The following is a 20,108-nucleotide window of genomic DNA, read 5'->3' on the forward strand; positions in this document are numbered from 1 at the left end:
ACGCAATTCCCACATAATCGCAGAACCCCACTGCACGCTCCCGCCATCATGGACGACACAGACATGACAGATGTTGCTTACGACATTGAAATTGATGTTGGACCAAACGTTGAACCCGTAGCGCAACAACAGCCACAGCAAGTTGCTCAGGTGAGCTCAGCAGAACGTCGTAACGCATACGGCGCAACCATCTGACAAGATTTCCCGTGGCAGAACAACATAGCAGAGCCTGAAGGCAGCATACCTGCAGCTTATCTGGAGGACATTGTGATTCACGAGCCATGGCCCGAGTCGATAAACCTCCAAGGTGTGAGCGACTTCGACCCCAACGACCCATTGTACTGGGCCATGGAGCATTGCCAGTCAGAACCACGCGTCAAGCAACTGCGCTGGGTCAACGACAACTCGGTGAACCTTGAATACTACACAAAGGAAGATGCCGCGCTGGCCTTGAACTTGCTCACGCATCCCGATACCGGTGATACCAGCAACCTTTCTCTGCAAGCGCCTCGTAAGGCAAAGCCATACTCGAAGAAGCCCAACAGCGTTCTTTCGGTCAGACAGTCCAATGCTGGAGATCAGAAGCCAAGGGGCGCGGCGACGAGAAGCAACTATTATCAGCGCAACCCAGATGTTGCAGGAAATCGCCAGAGGGAGCCGCGACGAAGGCAACCACCGAAGAAGGACTTCTTGGACTATGGAGATGAAGAGATGGGGTCTCACGAGCGCAGCAGGAGGAGAGACAGCGGAGATGAGTCTATGGGAGATTCAGGTGTTGATCGCAGGGGCCCGCGGAGAAATGGACGAGATACCCGCAATGAGCGTGATAATCATGGTCGAGGCAGAGGAGACCGCCAATCTACTGGCAGGTTCCGAAGCGACAACCAAGGCAAAGATGTCGACTCTTACAGGCCAGGTTCTAGAAGGTACTTCTACAAGTATCTGACGCACCAATTCCGATGCTAACAGAAGCCAGTCCGAAAGAACCACGCTTTGGTCGCCTACGAGGGCGCAGCGCCTCCCCTGCCTCAGACGAAGAAGGCGACGGTCGATTCGGATTCTCAGAGGACGCAACGCACGCAGGCCGTAGCCGGTACCGTAGCCGTAGCCCGGGCCACAACAACCGACGTCGGCGTGAAGCTAGCGCTGACCGATGGACACATGACCGCGCAAACTATGATCGCACTGGAGGAACTACAGGCGGAGGCCGATGGCAAAAGGACGCCTTCTTCGTGGACACCTCACCCATGGGTAATCACCACCGGTCGAATGCAATCGACGTGAAGCGAGGAAGCGGCGCATCATTGCTCTCGCGCATGACAAAGGATGGCCAACCTGTAGCCCCACAACACAAGCGCTCTCTCGCTGATAGAATCACGCGCGACGATGACGACGACTCGGAGGGAGGATATGGACGACTGAAGAACGATTACCGTGACCCCAACGTCACCGACTTCTCTGAGCCGGCGCGGCCTCGTCGCGGTCTCGCGGATCGCATATCTCGCGATACTGATATGAGTATCCGCGGACAAGGACGATCGCACAGCCAAGAAGGCATCAACATTCGTGGTTCCGCTGAGCGTTCCGCAGGTGGAATCAATATACGGGGTGTAGCCAGTGGTGCTTAGGGTTAATACCTACTATGACTGTCAGTCGTAGTCTGAGTCGTTATGAAGGATCATATTTGAGTATGAAGTGAAGTAGCCGGGCAAGGGCAAGGCAGATTGCTTGTAGCATACATCATCACATTTGCCCTGAGCGTTTTATCCTCTATCTGTTTCTCGTATCATTGCAATGGGTGGACGGCATACCAAAAGAAATACACTTTCATATCTGTCTATCTATCATCAGGGGGGAGTCCAAGACATGAAAAGCTCACCATTGGGCTGCACAGTTTAATTGAAATTTGGTATACACACAGCTGTATACATGCTCAAGTCTATAAGATAGTAGTTGTCTGAAAAAAAAAGAATGGAAGTAATGTCGAGCCCATATAGGGAGAAAACCCCCTCCTGGATACCAAGAAACAATCGCTACCGTACAATCTGAATAGCAATGTTCATTCTCTTTGCCAACTTTTGCAGGAAGCTTAACAAGCACTGGGGCAATTCAGACGTATTCGCTGTAAAGAATGCAGGGTTTCGCAGTTTCTCGGCTCCACAGATTTGGCAATTTTTATCCGTTATGCATAGCTTTCGTCAAAGCCAATCGCTTACTGTATGGACTCAGACTGCGCTCCCTGGGAGCCGGTGGAGGCGCTGCCTGCACCGGAGGCGCAGAAGGATACCCCTCGAACCTATTCCTCGCCATTCCACCCGGACTCGCACGTCTCCTGCCGCCGTTCCTCGCCTCGCGCGGGCTTCGCGACCGGCGCAGGGTTCTACGCTTCGAAAAGGGACTGGGGCTGCGATCGCGACTATCGCGGTAGGGCGAGCGTGAGCGCGAAGACTGGCGCTTTGCTGGTGGAGGCGAGGCTTCCCATCTGGCTCCTGGTGCGGCCCCGTTGGGCGCGGGGTGGTGTCGCTCATCCGAAGTGTCCATGGGATCCGCACTCCTGGATCGTGACCGCGACACCGAGTACCGCCGGCCCGGCCGCTTTCTGTCTCTTCGAGTGCTGCGGCTGCGGCTGCGTGACCGGACGCTGCCGCCCATGCTGTGTGGTATCCTACCTCGGGCGGTCTCGAGGGACGTTTGCATGCGTGCTGATCTGGATCTCGACTGGGATCTGGTTCGTCGGCGGCCGCGCTCGTCGGGGCTGAAGGAGCTCATGCGTCGTCTGGTGTTTTTGTCGCCCTTGTCTGAGTCTCGTGAGGTGCGCGAGTCGGTTGAGATTGATCGTTTGGTTCGTTTGCGTAGGGCTTTGTCGTCGTGGTCTCGGCGTCTTGCGTCATGGTATTTTCTGCGTGGTGGTGAACGGGATCGTGACCGTGATCGGTTGGTTGATATGGTGGAGACGGAGTCGACAGACGATGTAGAGGGCGAGCGTGCATGTTTGCGCTCGTCTTCTTTTTTCTTTAGAATCTCGTCGGCGATGCCTTTCTTCCGCACTAGATCCTCTGGTACCTCGGTGGTGAGTTTAGGCTTTAGTTTGGGGTTGAGCAGTTGCTGTGTCCTGGATGGGCGCGACTTGTAGGGGCGCTCCTGGGCAGGGGCTTTACACTCGTAGCTGTAATGTCCACGTTGCAAGCATTTCTGGCAGAGAGTGTCGGCTGAAGCCTTGGAGCGGCCAGCACCTGGGCGACGGAACATGGTCGAGTTTGTCGGGCTGCTGCTATGGTGTTTCCGTTGTTGTGTTGTAGTACTACCAGGGGAGGTGATAGGGAAAGGCAGCACAGTACGCGACTCCTTGGGCGTCAGCACGGCGACGGGCGAAGAAGCAATTAAACGTCGCCAAGTTCAATCTTCTTTCTGTCACTTTCCGGCAAAGGCAACGCGACCAGCCTTGTTCGCGATAGGTAAGGCGCTGATGCGCTTTGGCCGGGACACTCGGCGGAGGGCATGACTAAGCGCACCCACCCACTTGCGGCTTCATCATCGCTTCTGTGCCCTTCACACGCCTCGCCCTGCACCCCGCATACCAGCCTGGTCGCCGTACCCCCTACCCGACGCTCTACCCAGCTGCCCACTCGATCCGCCGCGCGCATTTCTTGTTGCGTCGTGTCTTCGGGTGCGTAGTCGCTTGTCCGACGCTCCAAGCTGCCCTTGGGATCGCAAGCCTGGCGTCAAGGCTACTTCACCGCAGTCGTCGACGACCACTCCACTCCCACGTCTTTCCCCCGAATGTCGGCACACCAACATGTCCAGCTTTCTGGCTCCAGTTATCGCGACTTTCCTTGAGCACCTCGTTTCCTGAAAAAATTCCGTCCATTGCTCCGGTCAACACTACCTTCATTTCACTCCCACGACGATCCGTTAACGGCGTTGAGCTTGGTGATTTTTTTCTGGCGTGAGGCCCAGGTGTCTGTAATCCCATTGAAACGACCCGGCCTGTCACCAAACCCCGCAAACTCGGATTTGCCTTGCTCGCTGTGTTCGAGCATAGACGGCGCACCGCACCTAGGCCATCTGAGATTGCAATTTCCTGCTCCTTTGAGCTGTTACACCAACCGCCGCCAAAAAATCATGGCATCTGCGACTCCAGCTCCCACCGAGCAGGCTCCTCCTAGGCCGCTCTCCTTCGCCAAGGTACGTTGTCGGTTACCGAAAAAAATACAGTGTTTGTTTGTTAACACCGTCAGGTTGCGGCTTCCGCAATAAAGCCACAGATGTCGAAAGATTCTGCCCCAAAAGCGAGACCACCTGTTGCGACGCCTCGAGTACCTGCCATTGCTCAGAAGACGCGCGCTATTCCTGCAAACGGCGATGCTCCAAAGGCGGCCATGGAGAAGCAAGAAAACAACAATGCAAACAAAAGTGCTGAAAATGTCACTTCGCAGCGTGCACCACCAATTGACAGAGCAGAATCTTCACCGGTACCACCTGCAGATGCCAAAGCAGAAGCTGCCGAAAGACCTCAGTCTGCCGCGGTTGCCAAGGTATCTGCTACAGAAGACAGCAACACTCAGCTCTCTTCTTCTGATGGATCAGGAAAACCCCCCAGTATCGATGGAAAGAGCGTGGCTTCTGCGACGACGTTCGCATTGGATGAGAAGGAGTCGCTGCGACCGGATGACAGTGCTAGTCTAAGGGCGGTTGAGGAGGAAGACATCATATCTCCTCCAGATTCAATTATTGCAGACTCCCGACAGGGATCTGATCATGGTGCTGCGCGCGCCTTCAGGGATCAGCTTCAAGAGATAGCTGTGATGAACCCCCAGCCCCACCGAGGAGTTCCTCCAGGAAGATTTCCAACTATGCCTATCGGACCCCAGACTTTGTACGATCCAAATCAGTCGGTGAACGGCGCGGGACCCATGTCTCAGCCTCTGGTGAATGGTATATCTGCACACAATGGCGCACCCAACATGCCTGCCATACCAGACGAGAAGCTACTCGAGGCCCTACGCTCTCCACGCGATCGTTTGTTTGTCGTTAAGATTGAACAGGACTTTATCGATTTTATCAAGGACTCTCGGTAAGCTTATGTTGTCAGTGTGCTACGGTGTATTGTAAACTAACAGACTTCCAGTGAAAACGAGTTGTGTCTGCCTAATTGTAACACTTTCTACAGGATGCTGGCCCATCGTCTTGCGGACTACTATCTACTTGGCCACGTGGTTGATACCACTATGACGGGTGTAAAAATCACGCGCACACCATATTGTAGAATGTACGTGTTACTTGCATGGCTAGGTGGACACTACGCTAACCAGTCACAGCCCACCGCCTGTGTCGCAAATGGTTGATCCTGCAAAGGGAACCAATACTCCTCCTGTAGAGCTTCCTGCTCGCAAGATTATGCGACGCGACGACGGTAAATCTGGAACAAACACTGGAGCTAACTCGCAGAACGCGTCCAAAACGACATCTGAGATGGGTGGTAGTGAGGGTAGCAACGATGGCGAAGCCAACAAGGACAAGACTGCGCTTTCTCGAGAAGAGCGTGAGGCGCGGTATCGTGAAGCTCGCCAACGCATCTTTGGAAGTGCTGAAAGCGAAGAAACCGATGCTACCGAGGCCAACGGATCAGGAGAAGACAAAGAAAAGGGAAAGGATATGTCGAGGTCAAGCTCTGTTGCAGGAAAGAAGAAGCCCAAAAAACAGCGCAACTATGACGATGATGACTTTCAGGCTCGATCCCGATTCAACGTGTACTATCCACAGCAGTATCCTGTTGCTGCCTACGCCGGAGACAATGCCGTCTATTACAACGGCTTCCCAGGGCCTACACAGAACGCTCCATTTGCGGCTATGAACCCTGGGGCCTCGCCTTCAACAACATACAGTAACCCGTACCCTGGCATGATGAACCCGGAAGCACAGCAGCAATATGGATGGAACGGACAGCAGTATCAGCCCTCGAATGGATCGATGATGATGTATCCTGGTTACGGACAAGGACAGAATGGATACGACTTGTCGGCAGACTTTCAGCGGGGCATGTCTTCGTTTCAGAACGCCGGCGTACCGTCCCAAGTGACGCCAAAGATGGCTAACCCACAGATGGCGTCCTACCAAGACAATTATCAGCAGCCTCAACATATGCCTATGAATCCGGGATGGCCGCAAAATAATCAGCAGCCGTCATATCCGATGGCGCAGAACAACTACGGGGCTCCAAATGGACCAGGCAATCGTCCAATGTCTGCGCCTCATCAAGCTTCGATGCAAGGCTATCCATATGGCCAGTTTCCTCCCAATGCATACAATGGCAAGCCGAACCGTAATCAGCATCCTATCCCGGGAAGCTACAACCGTGGACAGTTCAATCCACAGACTCAAGCATTTGTTCCCGGGGGACGCAACATGCCTTTTGGCATGCAGCCCAACATGATGCAGCCACAGCCACAGATGAATGGCTATGGTGGGTATCAAATGTCTGCTCAGACCTCTATGCCTGCCCAGATGCCTAGGCACAGTCCATCTGCCACTTCCACGCCATCATTTGGATCACCTCAAAGCATGCAGGGCAATGCCTCTGCTCCGACCATGAATCGAATTGCATCGCAATCTGGCGATCCGGGCTCACAGAGCAGCATCGCCAAGTACGGCACGCCCGCACACTTACCTCCGAAGCCCCCTGCACCCGCACCAGCACCGCCATTTGCCCTACCTTCTATGACGCGAGTGCCGTCGTCTGGAATGCCTAACAACGCTCCCAATATGCCCGCTCGATGAGGGTAGGCTTCTTTCAACAATAACCACAACACCCCTAATTGACGTTTCATGACATGACCATTAGCATTGCGACGGTGCTACTAAGCTGACTTTTGCATCTTTCCCTCGAACAATGGGTCACGGCAAGGTTGGGCAAAAGGGGGGGTATGAGGCGTTTTGTGTGACGGCTTTTTGTCGTTCTGATCTGCGGGTGCATTTCGAGGAACATGGGCGTTGTTTTTTAATAAATGAAATTTCGGTTCTTGTATTTGGACTGTGCGAGTGCGGGTAAAAGCAGTCTTTTTTGGGGGTCAGTGCGGCGTCGGGGGTAATTAGTGTAGTTTAACAAAATTGAAATACATGGTTGTATAATGCTGTAAGATGAGTTTAGGAGGATTTGTGATGTTCGTTTTGGGGTGATGCATTGGATGATGAGGAAGTAGGCGAACTATGTTTGCTAAACGTGCCTAAATTAGAACTGAAGGCAGTTACCCCAGTACCTTACCAGAGCGGTGATCGTGGATCAATCAGCAGAGGTAGAGATATCGTCACTACTCCTCTTGTTGGACACTGGTAGTCACTGACTGGGGGAGTTTCGGCGGGTAGGTACTACTCCTATCCATGCCAGTCATATACCTCCACAGGCCAGGCCCTGAGTACGTCTCCCTCTTCCATCTCTAACGAAAATCACACGTACACACATATACATATATATATATAACTAACAAACTACATCAAAAGTGAAAGAAGCTACGACATAGTAAACTACTTGCTCAGCACCCCACCCACACGCATCCCCCCGTCCCACGAACCAAAAAAAAACTAACCGCGTACTCGCCTCTCCCTTCTACCACTTACTATTGCGTGCTCCCCCGCCCCGTCCCAACATACGCCGGGGCTTACATTCTGAAGGGCTGGAAAAAAATGGTGCAAGTAAGCTCGTTTTGAGGCGTTTTTGTCGAGGGGGGCTGTGTTGGAATACTAGTAGTGCGGCTGATACTACTACAGTTTGTGGTGGCAGGGATGAAGAGAAGGGAGGGGGTAAAATAAGCGAAGCGCTACAAGCATTTCACACGGGAATACGGAAGTTTGGTTTCTAGTGGTGGTGGAGGAGGAGGAAGAGAGTGGTTGTTAGTGGTCTTGGGTGCGGGGTTAGAGGTTTAGTAGGGTATTGGAGAGATCGAGGGGGGTTGATTTAGAGGGAGGGGGATCAGGAAAGACGAAATGCTAAGGATTGGATAGGAAGATGGGAACCGATTGAAACCGAACGATCGAGCGTGTGTTGTGAGGAAGATTCGGTTATTCGGGGGAAAGGAAAGAAAAAAGAAAGGGACAAAGAGGGGGGAGGGGGAGGGGGGGGACTAGTATATGGTCGTGTGAGATACTACACTTATTTCTCAACCGTTGGGGACTTGTGGGGGAAAAGGAGGGTAGGATAGTTGGGTAACAAGGATATCTCGCATCTTGCTCTCTTCCCCTCTTTGTGTCTTTCTCTTCGCAAAACGTACGTACGGAAATAAACCAAAAAAAAGACGATGATACAGTAACATGACGAAAAACGCATACTAAAAAAGCGCTACTATACGCACGTCAACCCCCGATCCCACCTATCCCACTTAGTAGCAGTCTAAAAAAAAGAAAAGAAAACAAGAAGAAGAAGACGTCAATGAGTGGTGGGGCGTTGCTGTCTTAAATGGCGCGCGTGTCCTGCCCGTCTGGACCAAACTCTTGTGCATTGCATGCGTTAGTTTGGGGTCTTGGGTCCGGGTTACCATGCACATGTTTAGTTTGGTTGAGATTTCGCGTGGGTGGACTAGTTTAGTTTGCGTTGTTAGCTTGGGGGTGGATGGGCTGATAGGGCTGAGGGTGTGACCGAAATAGGGGGGCAAGGCAGAATGCATGTGCATGTGTGTGGGAGATGAAAGATGACGGGAAAGGTGTACTAAGGGTTATGTGTGTGGCAAGTCTGTTGAGGATTTAGAAGGTGGTTGAGAGGGTGCGGAGAGAGGGAAATTGGCTTCGACTCTAGTGTCATGGAGGTATGTAGTGATTAATCATCTTGCTGTTTGTGTTACCTAGAGTCGAGTTGAGTCGAATCAAGATACTTTCAAGACAACAGATTGAACAAATGACTGCATTTATAAACACCTGAACTTTTATATCTCAGCTACAACAAAAAAGGGATCTAAATACATGATTACGTACTGTTGCAATTTGTTTAATTTGTTTATTTTCATGTTGTGATTGCGCTCCTTGCTACACGAACCAACATGACCGCCACATGTTGTTCGCTTCCTCAGACTATAATCGCCTATATCCCACCATCTAGTTAGACGATCAAACAAAAAAACAAGAAAAAAAAAGGTTCTGAGCCCTGTACAAGGCATGTACGTATAAACAAATCAAGGTAAGAATAGTGAAGGACTCGTGGGTAAGAGTGAGAGAAGCGTGATTATTACAAGAGCCTGTATTGTCCGCATAAAGCCGTCGAAACCCCTTCTCTTCAAGATTACCAAAAAGAAATGGTGGAGTACCACGAGAAGGTCCAGGAACCTAAAGTTCCTGAGTTGAGAAAAAGAGAAAGAAAAGAAAAGTGTGATTCTCCGCAATGCGATGGCACGCCGCAGTGACAAGTTTGCAAACGCTTCTTGCTTTTGTTTCCGCCGAACACATGTGTAAGCCCGTCTCGCTCGATACTCTTCCTCGGTCCTGCAGCCTTAAGGTGCAGGTTCAACCGGGTTCATGCCATCTCATCGTGCTAGTTTGGTACAAGCCTGCTCCTCCCAGCAGACGACCACGTCGATGCCCAACTCAGTGCCCTGCGCGTGCATACAGCACTACTGAGGGCGGTGGAAAGAAAGACCGAGGTATGATGTGAAAGCGGATCGGCCAAAAAAAGAAATAACCCTGCCTGAAGAACGCCAATGTGTGGATATATACCGACTAATATAGACAAGTCGATGGAAGGAAAATTGTCGCAATATACAAGTGTAGCAATGAGTGGATAAGGTACAGTCAAGTTATTAAAAGTTTTGAGCGATACCAGAATTCCCTTGATGGGGGAACACACTTGGGTTCTCGATTCTTGTGTTTCGCCGTGCGGATACATCTCTTATGATGGGCTGTTGCTGTTGGCCGCCATAGGGATCGTTGGAACCGTATGGGCCCTGCTGGTAGTAGTCCTGGTTGCCGTAGTAATCATGCTGTTGGTTGCCAGCCATGCCAGGATAATCGCCCGAGTGGTCTGAATGATCGGCAGCTGAGTATGATGAAGAAGCATTGGATGGGCCGCGTTGTACACCACTCTGGTTGTTGGCTGAGTTTGTAGCTGTAGCGCCGGCGGCAGCACCAAGCGCGCCAATACCATCCGAATCCATTGTTTGACGGCGTCCGTCCATCAAGGGGTCGTTGGATTGAGCGTCAGAGTAGACTCCGGTTGGCGAGTGAGGTGCAGCATATCCGCCGGGGTTGCTGTTGCTATCCGAGTAGGTCATGCCAGATGTCATGGTGGTGGACATTTTGCGGTTAGAGCTGGTGGTGGTGTTGCCCCATCCTCGGTAGCCACTTTCATCCTCAGCCATGGCGAGACCACCGACGGCAGGTAGGGTTGGGTCGTGGTTAGGGTTGAAGCCATATTCTTCCACCTCTTTCCTGCGCTCGTCCTCTGCGCTCTTGCGCTGCTTGCGCTTCCGCCAGAAGAAGATGCCTCCGAGTACCAGTAGGGCAACAATGACAATGGGAATGACAACAGCAATGGCAGTCTTGCCGCTGGTGGAAAGACCGCCGCTGTCTTCCTTCTGTGCGTCCTGCAGGCCAGTGGTGCCAGTGGTGGTTGGTTTGGCGCTGGCGCCGCTGGAGGATGCTCCGTTGGGGGGTGCAGCGGTGTTGGCTGGCGAGCTGATGGTAGACGTGATGGTAATGACCTGTGGAGGCTGGCCTGGAGCCGTGGCCGACGTGATGACTACGACCGAGGTGAAGACGTCTGTCGAAGTAGGCGCCGGTGGAGCGGTGACGGTGCTGGTTGGAGGTGCATTGTTGTTGGAGGATGGTGGTGGTGCGGGTGGTGCAGACGACTGGGCTGGCGGCGGTGCGCTGGATGGGGCAGGAGCAGGAGCAGGGGCGGAGCTAGGGGGTGGTGATGGGGGAGCTGAGGAAGTTGAGGGAGGAGCAGGAGTCTCCGATGATGGCGGAGGAGCCGGTGGGCTCGAGGGCGAGGGCGCTGGGGTAGGTGTGGATGGGGGAGGGTTTGGAGTAGGTTCCGAGGCTGAAGGTGAGTTAGAAGCCGGTGGAGGACTTGAAGCCGGACTTGAAGCCGCAGCCGGAGGGGCTGATGAAGGCTGCGGTGTTGCTGCGGAGGGTGTTACAGACGGCGGACGAGGCTGGGAGGAAAGAGCAGAGGAGGGAGGAGGAGGAGGAGCAGCAGAGGCAGAGGAAGGAGCGACAGCAGGCGGGCTGGACGCGACAAAAGAGGGAGACAACGTACTGGCAGGCGCATTGCTCGACATGATTGCAGAAAAAAGGGTTGCGCAGCCAGAGAGGCAGGGCACACGCAACACTTAGACTGGCAAAGGAGCGACTGAGGCAAGCAGGCAGGCAGGCAAGCAGCGGATGGGGCGAGGGTTGAGGGCGCGCCGAGGAAAGGCTGTCGAGGATGGTTGGGCGGTGGAAGGCAGACTTGTGGGTATCAGTCAGAGCCGCGACAAAAACTAGGTTGGCGAGGGCGACGGTGAGGGAGTTAGTGTGTCGCGCGGTGGCAGCAATGCCGTGGGACGACGGGTGGACAGCTTCGCAGCAGCGACGAGACGGCGGCGATCTGCTTGGACTCCGCCCGTGGGTCCGGGTTGATGATGTATCAAGGACGCGGCGTGGACTGGTGAGTGGGCGACGGGCAGCAGTTGTGCAGGAGACGGAGTGGACCCTGCGCGGGAGCAGGATGGGCGATCCCAGCCAGACGGCCGTGGTGCGGTTATTGATTGCACTGCCGAAGCGAACCACCCCAACAACAATGGCCACAGCACGCCCGCTGCGACTGGCCTGGCGCTGACGCTGACAGACGGCCTGGCCCACAACGGCGTATCGCAGGGGTTGTTGTTGTTGTTGTTGCTGGCTGTGCTCGATGCAGCCGCAGCCGCAGACGCAAAACACAACAGGGGGAGAGCGAGGAAAGCTGGTAGGTGAGCAGTGTGCTATGCGCAGGGCGGGCGAGTTATGGGTGTAGCAGACTATGTCATGTCTGTATGCAACATGTGTGTGTGTACACAGTAAGGCGGCACAAAATGGGTGCCAAGAGGGGCTGACTGGTGGTGCGGGAGCTCCAGACGGAAAGACGGAGACAGATGGGATGGATTTGCTGACTAGCAGCCAGCAGTAGCCCCGAAGAGGGAAGCTGCTAAACACGGTGGCGCTGGGCTAATCACTGATACGGCACGTCCGTGGCTGAGTGCGTCCGAGAGAGACGTGAGGGTGCAGCAGTCATCCTGGTCTTGCCTCTCTCTGGATACGTATCCATCTCACTCACCTCGCCCACTACCACCACAGCCAAGTCGACGCTGGTGTACAACGTGTGTATGCAGCAGTTACATCGCAGACAACTACCCTACCCAAACACCACCATGCCACCCTTGCCCACCCATGCCATCATCCGACGTGAACCATCGTCATTGCCCGTGGGCCCCTTGGCCCTATCCTGGTTCCAATAACATCATCCCCTCGCTTTTTTCTTCACCAGCTTTACTTTTCATTTCCGCCCGTGCTCCGCCTCCCATTGGCTGCATGGCCACTCTATATTAAGCCCGTCTCAGCAGACAGAGGACATGGCTCCCTCGGCGCCTTGCAGCCAGCAGCCTCTATTGCTTGCCCTCGTGCTCTCGTGTCACCTCTGCTTTATCCACGACTCAGGTGCTGCCAACCGCCTACCCATGTCTCGTAATAGGAAGCCGCAATGCGCCATCCGCCAACAACAACACCCACCTACTCTATACGCTCATGTACTCCATCTAACTACTAGATTAATCACCTCACACCACTACCACCACCGACGCTAATACAGCAATTGCCCTTTACCCGCCATTGCTCACAAAGCATCCATCATCAGCATACTCTACCCACCCAATTTGATTCATGTCACGCCGTGCCTCTCTTGATTTGCCCCTTTGTTTTCACTATTATCCAATCCTACGAGCTTACTCACTAGCCTAGCCCCTCGCTCCTTCCTCCCGTGCACAAAACAAACCCCGTGACCTATCACAACAGCCCAGGGATCACCGCCTTGCGACCCTCGAGCTTCTCCTTACCAAACTTCTTCTCATACCACCGCTTGCCCTGCAGCGCTCGTGGCACCATTGTAGACAACTCGTTGAGCAGGAACGAGCGCGCCGGATGGCACTTCCATCCCCCAATCATCCACCACCCTGTCCACTCAATCCACTCGCACAGGTAGTGTGCATATAAGACGTACTTGAACAGGCCGTTCTTTGGTATCATGTACACCTTGTCCACGCTCTCCACCGCCCTGCCCTCCTCCTTGGCCAACTTGCGCTGCCTCCGATCCGCCGCTCTCCTAATTTCCCGCAGGTCGTCATCGTGGAACATATTTCCCATTAGTCCCCAGCACCACACAACAAGGCCAACAAACATCCATTCTGTACGCCCTGCCCACTCGTACTGCGACGTCGGCCCATAACCCGCAAGGTATCCCCCAATAGAGATGGCGTTGCACAGCTGAAATACAACCGCCGCCATCCACACAAACAAGTGCATCGGTGACATACTCGGATTCAAAAATAGAGGCGACAGGATTGCACGGTAGAGGTAGTGGATCACCTAGTGTTTGCATTCAGCTCTTGCTCTTGCTCTCTCTTCTCTCTCTCCCCTTCACAAATCACACTTACAAAGCATCCGGCCATGGTCCAATTACCCCATGGCAACTCTTCAATCCCCAGCTCCTTTGGCAGCGCTACCATGATATACAACAGCGCTATGAAGCCCACCGACTCCATCGTCGCCCATCCAATCTTTCCATTGACATTGAGCCGTGACTCGACCGAAGTTTTGCCTTGAGGGTACCAATCGACCACCCATTGCGACAGGGTAAACTATACGTTTTGCACAAACTAGTCAGCCCTGTCAAGTTCCTTCTTCGTACTCGTAAAAGCAACCCCCCAGCGCAAGCCACCGTGTCCCTCTTACCAACGGAAAGAATTGCCAAATCCAGCACAGCAACTCCCAGTTCTCCCGCGATGGCGGCAGCCATCCTTGCACAATCGCCATGCTCTGATGTGGGCCCAGCTATGCCAAAACACGTGCCCGATAAAAGTTATGCAGAATCGACAAAGAAAGTTGGGGTGTGCGAGAGAGAGAGAGAGAGAAACAACAAAAGACGACGCGTAACGCGTATGTTTAAAAGAAGCAATTGCGGGGCGGGCAAGCAAACAATGGAAATCAGCAGCAGCTCTTGCTCATCTAATAAATTCCCCAGCCCGCGCGTGCCTTTCGGCCCAATTCCAATAAACACACAGATAGTAAGCCCTTCATTGGAGACGGAACAAACATGATGTCAGGACTTTGACCCAGTAGCTTGTTCTCTTCCGCGCCAAACCGAAAGCCAGTTTTCTCGTTGTCCCTCACCAAAACCCAGCTCGGTGGTCACATATACACATACACACAACAAACTTACTCGCTCGTTTCCATTTTATTTCCATTTATAATTTATGTGTTGTGCCCCCCTCCTAGCTGCAAATCTCCGCAGCTGAAAATGGTTGGGGGGGGGGGAAAGATTGTCACGTTAGCGCCACACCTTGTTTCCCCGCATTCAACGACTGGTTTCGTTTTCTCTCCTCCCCCCCCACCCTTGCAGATGCATATGGATGTACAGCTTACGGCAGCTTACATTTTCCCCCGTTCAATGTATGTTGGGATTATAACCAGCAATGAAGAGTAAATTTTCATCAAAAAGTCGTCTCCTTAGCTCAATTGGGAGAGCGCCAGACTGAAGTACTTCGGTCATTAAATCTGGAGGTATCGTGTTCGATCCACGAAGGGGACATCGTGCCTGAGCTTGTTCTCGGGATTCTTCGAACCATTCTTTTTCTCTTTTTTTCTCGGAAAAACTTTTTGATACATTTGGATGAACCATCATCGTACATCATGTCTGTTCAGAAAAGTCCTTATTTTTTTGTTTTTTTCAGAAGTGGTCGTCATTGAGATGTCGTGTAGTGATAATGATCTGCTGCATATCTTCGTTTCCATGACTCTAGAGATTTTCACTTGCTAATTTCACTCAATGCTAATTATATCACAGGGTTTCCATAGGCATTCGTATACAAATGAAGATTTGCATTTTGTCATTTGACAAAAAAAAGCACCAAGTCATGTCCGCTATGTAACATGCAAATATGCTAAGTGATAGTAATACAGTTTGCTTACTGAACGTAGCAAAAGAACGAAAGAAAAACAAGCATATATCTAATCATGCCAGGTCGTTTACTCATCAGACGTGATTCACTCCAACTCCAACTCTTACTACTCCCCTCTGGCACCGCTAGCTTGCACATCACCAGTCGGTATACTCTCCTTCCTCGACTGCTCGGGTGCCCTGGCCTCGTTGCCCTTCTTGATACCCCTCGCTCCAGGCGTCAGGTACGTGTTATCCAGCGCGGGCAGCTCCTCGTTGGCGGGCGGCTCCCAATGCTTGCTCTTCCACGGTGTAACGTGTAGAATGTACATTGTGTCGATTTCCTCGAGGGTGCGGCCGTGGGACTCGCAGACGAAAAAGTAGACGACTACTGCGCCGGTGAAACAGCATGCGGCGAAGACGTAGCCGTAGCGGTAGTCAATAGCCGATGTGATGTATGGTGTGACTAGACAAGAGTTGTTAGCCGAGCCAGTTCAAGGGGGACGGGGGAATATGTGTAGAAACTTACAGAAAGAGATGAGGAAATTCCAGGTCCAGTTGCTGGCAGTGGCGAGAGCCATGCATTTAGCACGGTATCTCGAAGGATAGATTTCGCCAACAACAGCCCAGATGATGGGGCCCCATGTCATTGCGTATCCGGCGATGAAGAGACAGGCGAAGATGATCATGGCGTAGCCGATGCCTTGGTTGGACGTTCCATCAGCGTTTGTGAGAGCAAAGTGACCAAGCGAGGCGAAGACCAGGAAACACATGAACATCCATAGGCCACCGACGATGAGTGATGGACGACGGCCGAACCGCTCGACGACGTAGAGACCGGGGATCGTCATGCCGAAGTTTACGCCGCCGAGGATTATGGATGTTACGAACGAGTTTTGGATGCCGACCGAGTTGAAGATTGTGGTTCCGTAGTAGAAGTAGCTGGGGCCAATTGTCAGCATTGGAAGACCACTTGAGCGTTGAGTGGAAAAGAAAGACTTACTAGTTTGCACCTGTCAATTGCTGCAAAGCCTGAAGTGCAACACCGAGCAAGACACGGTACGCCATCCTTGGACCGGTAAAAATCTCATACCAAGGATGCTTTCCCCCACCCGCCTGTTCCGCCTCAAACTTCCTCTGAATCTCCTGGATCTCACGCTGCACTTCGGGATGGTCCTCCGAAACACCATATGTCAAGGCGACAGTGTGTTTTGCACTATCCGTCTTTCCCTTGCGGTACTCCCATCGGGGAGACTCTTGCATGAAGAGAATACCGGCGATCATGATTGCAGACCAGATGAAGCCGATGCCCATGGGGAGCTTCCATGCGTATGAGCTACGGCGCTTTTCGGTGCCAAAGTTGATACAGTAGGCGGTGAAGATGCCGAGGGTGATGAAGAGTTGGTAGCAGGACACGAGGGCGCCACGGACGTAGCGGGGTGCGGTTTCGGATTGGTACCTGTAGTGCTGTGTGAGTATAGATCTCCAAGGTTTCGGGATGATCATGACTTACATGGGCGTGAGAACAGATAGTGCTCCAACACCAAGACCGGCAACCCATCGTCCGAGTGAAATTTGGTACCAGACGTTTGTTGTAGTGATCTGCACAATGACGCCCACGCAGAAGATGATGTTCCAGAAGACGATCGAGTATTTGCGGCCGAATTTATCGGCAATCGGGGCTGCGATCAAGGCGCCCATCAAAGTACCAATGGACAGCTACACGACAGCCGTTAGTTCATGTGTGAACCACTGATTACTTGGGATAGCTACGAAACTTACCAACGCAACAATCAACCCAGACTTCCAATTACTAAACGACCGTTCTCCCGTCTGTGGATCCCTATTATCCGCAAATCTCTCCAGGAAATCCGGCATCTCAAGGAAACCCGAGATTTGTCCAGTGTCGTATCCAAAGATGAACTACATGGCCACAAGTTAGCTTTGTGTTTACATACACACAACCCACCCTGCTTATCCACTCGCACTTACACCACCCATAGACACAATAATCGCCATGGCAATAATCCGCATTCGAAAAATCTCCTTCATGCCTCCCTTGAGCATCTGCGGCTTCGCCTCGACATCCTTCTCCAGCACCGTCGACTCGGAAGTCGACGTACTATCGCGCCCTCTAAACCGATCGAGTATCGCCATTTGCGTAGTGTGATTTTTTTTATCGAAGAAAGACTACTGTTCAAGCGAACAGCAAAAGTAAATAATCGAACCGTTGAAGATGGTGAGGGGGAAACGTCATTACATATAGTAGTAAGTACACTACACTTGGTACTGACGAACTCCCACCCAGCTTCTCCATGCTTCCTCTATGCCGTCATACCCTGCAAGGGTCTAACTGTCATTGCGTTCCCCCTCCTCATGCTCCTAGTCGTCGTAAAGCTCGCGAAAAAAAAAACTCCCCATACGCGTAATGCAAGTTTGGCATCAAGAAACCCCCAAGAGATCATCATGCTCCGGTGTGTTGCGTCGAAACAATCGACGTCATACCTCTTGCCAACTGACCGAGTGAGCAGAGAGAAGAAAAAAAACGGGCACTAAGCTGGATTGCGCATGGGAAAGATGCTTGACTGGGTTAAGCTAAAGTTATGACCGCGTCGTGTTCTTTTGCGTAATTGGCTGCGGTGCATTGTCGGAGGCAGGGACGATCTTTGAGCCTCTCAGCTTCTGCCCCTTGACCTTTTGCGGCTTGGGCCCTTCCGCCCCGGTGATACTATTGTACCGTGAAAACGTCAAAGGTCGGGGGAAGAAACGTCATTTTGCAGATGGGGGGGTTTTTGCACGCCATCTTAGGGGGGACGGTCAGAGTTTGTGCGGAGCGTGTTGGAAGTGACATCGATCTGACGGGTTCGAGTAATTGAGGGTAGGTAGCACTAGACGGCAACGCTCAGCATGATTTGCCTTGCCATGGGATCATGTACTTACTTTTGTGCTGTTGCTGCTGCAGCGGAGACTTTGTACATACTTACTCTATACATGAACCATGTACTTGCACTTGCATATAGTAAGACTGAGCCTCGCAAGGTGCATCGGATAAAGGGTTGCGGAGAGAGGCCCCCGCGGAGCAAGTCCCGGTTTTTTGGCCCTTCTACGCGTCTTCGGTGCAGCTTCTTTGCGGGGTTGTCATGTCAGTGCGAAATGTTGCCACTTCGGCACGGCACTCCCACACCCGTCGAGAGATCTTTCATCTCAAACGTTCCGTAAATGCCACTACTCACGTCATGTCCTTGGGAAACGTATGCTTACGCACATGGTCTGGATGGCGACATACCTGCGGCTGAGTTGCCCTTTGATGTTGTGTAGTTTGCTGCTGTTCCAATTCGAGTAAAAGAAGCATTGGTAACAACTCAGCACTTGCTCATGCACTGTATCACCAAGTGTTCAACCTGCCATGTCAATCTCCGACTGCGCGATGTGGGATTGTTTATAGTTCAAGGACGAATATGGAGTAGACTTTGATGGAGCCTTATCACCACACCATCTCTTAGACCCCCATCAAACCTTCTGCTCTACACCAATGCACGTAACCCCACAAAAAGCAAATCATTTACAAACTTACAACGCACAAGAGATGATCAGGCCCCAGGGCAGCCCGCTCACACACTGTAGATTCTCTCTTCATGGAAACATAGACACCGCGACATTGGTGTATACCTCGGGGTTTAACCTGCGTGGGCCAATCTCCATAACCATCGCATGTTCCTGTCTCTCGAAAACCCAGAGTACAATGGTTCCACAAATGCACAAGCAGAGTGCACTCGCGATGCTTCCATTTTCACCCTGCTGCGTCTGCATTCTGCAAGCCGGCGCCCACCAAGGTACGGTACGCCTCATCCCTCGCATACCCATGTCGTGCTCTTTCCAACCCCGATAATCACGGAATACCTGGCCGACCCGCTCATCGTCTGACCCGACGTGGCGTCAACCATGCACGCTTCGCATCCATCCTTCCATCCATACACACACCTGCCCAACCCACTGACTCGCATCCTTTCTCTCCTTTTTCTCACAACCAATTCCTAACCGGGCAATTTACACTACCCAGGTGTAGATTGTAGGTGAAAACTGCGGATACAGTTTCCGACCACTAAATCACTCCTCGAGGCCCTCGCACGCACATACTAACACACAATTGCATACAGCACAATCCCATCTCGGCTACATTACCCGTCCTGCTCGTGCTTTTTTACTCTTTTGTTTTACTTTCCATTATTTTTCATTTTATCGAAACTACCCGCAATCCCGCTGCGTGTCATTCAGCGCTGCGCAACGCTTTCTCATCTGCCACTCACGCACGTTTCACGCAGCAGTAAACCACCACCGATCATACATGGCTAACATTGCAGTTCACAACCGTAAAGCTCACAATCTCGCATGTGAAAACACACACACACACACACACACACATCCAAGTAACAAAAGCCTTTTCTCCATACTGCGTATGTACTGTACCACTCCGTTCTAGACTTCTACTCCCCACCCACCCCCCCTCCCTCGTTAACCCAAATGAAAACCCGCGCGCGCGCATCTGCGCCTCAGCAATCTAGACCCTGCATGTCCACACCCTATCCCCCCCCCCTCCACACATAAACCTGCACATCAAAACCCGCCCAGACCCGGCATAATCTGCACGATACACCTGCCCCTCCCTCCTTTCCCCAAGAAAAAAAACCGAACCCCCCATTCCCGTACCCATGCTTCACCGATGCCAACGGCCCTCTAGCCGCCCAACGTCGTGCAACGTCGTGCAACCATGCCTCGAACGAGTAATTTGCGCTGACGTCCGTGGAAAATAGGCGTAACACACGGCTACCTTTTCCGCTCTGTGCCTCAATACATATGTGCCTGTGCGTGTCTGTGTGTGTGGTTGTCACATGCACGCCCATTGCCCACGCAACCCCAACCCCTGGTTTTGCGGTTTATTTTGCCCTTTCCCTCCCCCCCC

General features: G+C 52.5%; 7 protein-coding genes across 7 annotated transcripts; 2 read left to right on the forward strand and 5 right to left on the reverse strand.

The window, feature by feature from the left end:
* Window positions 1-48: 48 nt before the first annotated feature.
* Window positions 49-1,628, forward strand: COCVIDRAFT_31561 (hypothetical protein; the record flags this gene model as incomplete). Its single annotated transcript, XM_014695306.1, has 3 exons — window positions 49-150; window positions 214-926; window positions 977-1,628. 3 exons carry the CDS (start codon window positions 49-51, stop codon window positions 1,626-1,628), a joined length of 1,467 nt encoding a protein of 488 aa, XP_014550792.1.
* Window positions 1,629-2,175: 547 nt separating this feature from the next.
* COCVIDRAFT_114570 (hypothetical protein) lies at window positions 2,176-3,249 on the reverse strand (the record flags this gene model as incomplete). Its single annotated transcript, XM_014695307.1, has 1 exon — window positions 2,176-3,249. One exon carries the CDS (start codon window positions 3,247-3,249, stop codon window positions 2,176-2,178), a length of 1,074 nt encoding a protein of 357 aa, XP_014550793.1.
* An 873-nt stretch (window positions 3,250-4,122) lies between these two features.
* COCVIDRAFT_20847 (hypothetical protein) lies at window positions 4,123-6,777 on the forward strand (the record flags this gene model as incomplete). Its single annotated transcript, XM_014695294.1, has 4 exons — window positions 4,123-4,185; window positions 4,239-5,074; window positions 5,171-5,269; window positions 5,319-6,777. 4 exons carry the CDS (start codon window positions 4,123-4,125, stop codon window positions 6,775-6,777), a joined length of 2,457 nt encoding a protein of 818 aa, XP_014550780.1.
* A 3,002-nt stretch (window positions 6,778-9,779) lies between these two features.
* On the reverse strand, window positions 9,780-11,261 carry COCVIDRAFT_42788 (hypothetical protein; the record flags this gene model as incomplete). The annotated part of the gene is made up of 2 exons (XM_014695308.1): window positions 9,780-10,975; window positions 11,240-11,261. 2 exons carry the CDS (start codon window positions 11,259-11,261, stop codon window positions 9,780-9,782), a joined length of 1,218 nt encoding a protein of 405 aa, XP_014550794.1.
* A 1,738-nt stretch (window positions 11,262-12,999) lies between these two features.
* On the reverse strand, window positions 13,000-14,025 carry COCVIDRAFT_114579 (hypothetical protein; the record flags this gene model as incomplete). The annotated part of the gene is made up of 3 exons (XM_014695309.1): window positions 13,000-13,578; window positions 13,647-13,850; window positions 13,945-14,025. 3 exons carry the CDS (start codon window positions 14,023-14,025, stop codon window positions 13,000-13,002), a joined length of 864 nt encoding a protein of 287 aa, XP_014550795.1.
* Window positions 14,026-15,276: 1,251 nt separating this feature from the next.
* COCVIDRAFT_31566 (hypothetical protein) lies at window positions 15,277-17,305 on the reverse strand (the record flags this gene model as incomplete). Its single annotated transcript, XM_014695310.1, has 6 exons — window positions 15,277-15,614; window positions 15,678-16,090; window positions 16,152-16,607; window positions 16,662-16,867; window positions 16,931-17,071; window positions 17,141-17,305. 6 exons carry the CDS (start codon window positions 17,303-17,305, stop codon window positions 15,277-15,279), a joined length of 1,719 nt encoding a protein of 572 aa, XP_014550796.1.
* Window positions 17,306-17,952: 647 nt separating this feature from the next.
* Window positions 17,953-18,193, reverse strand: COCVIDRAFT_114575 (hypothetical protein; the record flags this gene model as incomplete). Its single annotated transcript, XM_014695311.1, is given in 3 exon segments — window positions 17,953-18,036; window positions 18,089-18,127; window positions 18,140-18,193. The coding sequence occupies 3 exon segments, from the start codon at window positions 18,191-18,193 to the stop codon at window positions 17,953-17,955; spliced, it is 177 nt and encodes a 58-aa protein (XP_014550797.1).
* Between the last annotated feature and the right edge of the window lie 1,915 nt (window positions 18,194-20,108).

Source organism: Bipolaris victoriae, assembly GCF_000527765.1.
Source record: "Bipolaris victoriae FI3 unplaced genomic scaffold scaffold_167, whole genome shotgun sequence".
Classification (NCBI taxonomy): Eukaryota; Fungi; Ascomycota; class Dothideomycetes; order Pleosporales; family Pleosporaceae; genus Bipolaris; species Bipolaris victoriae.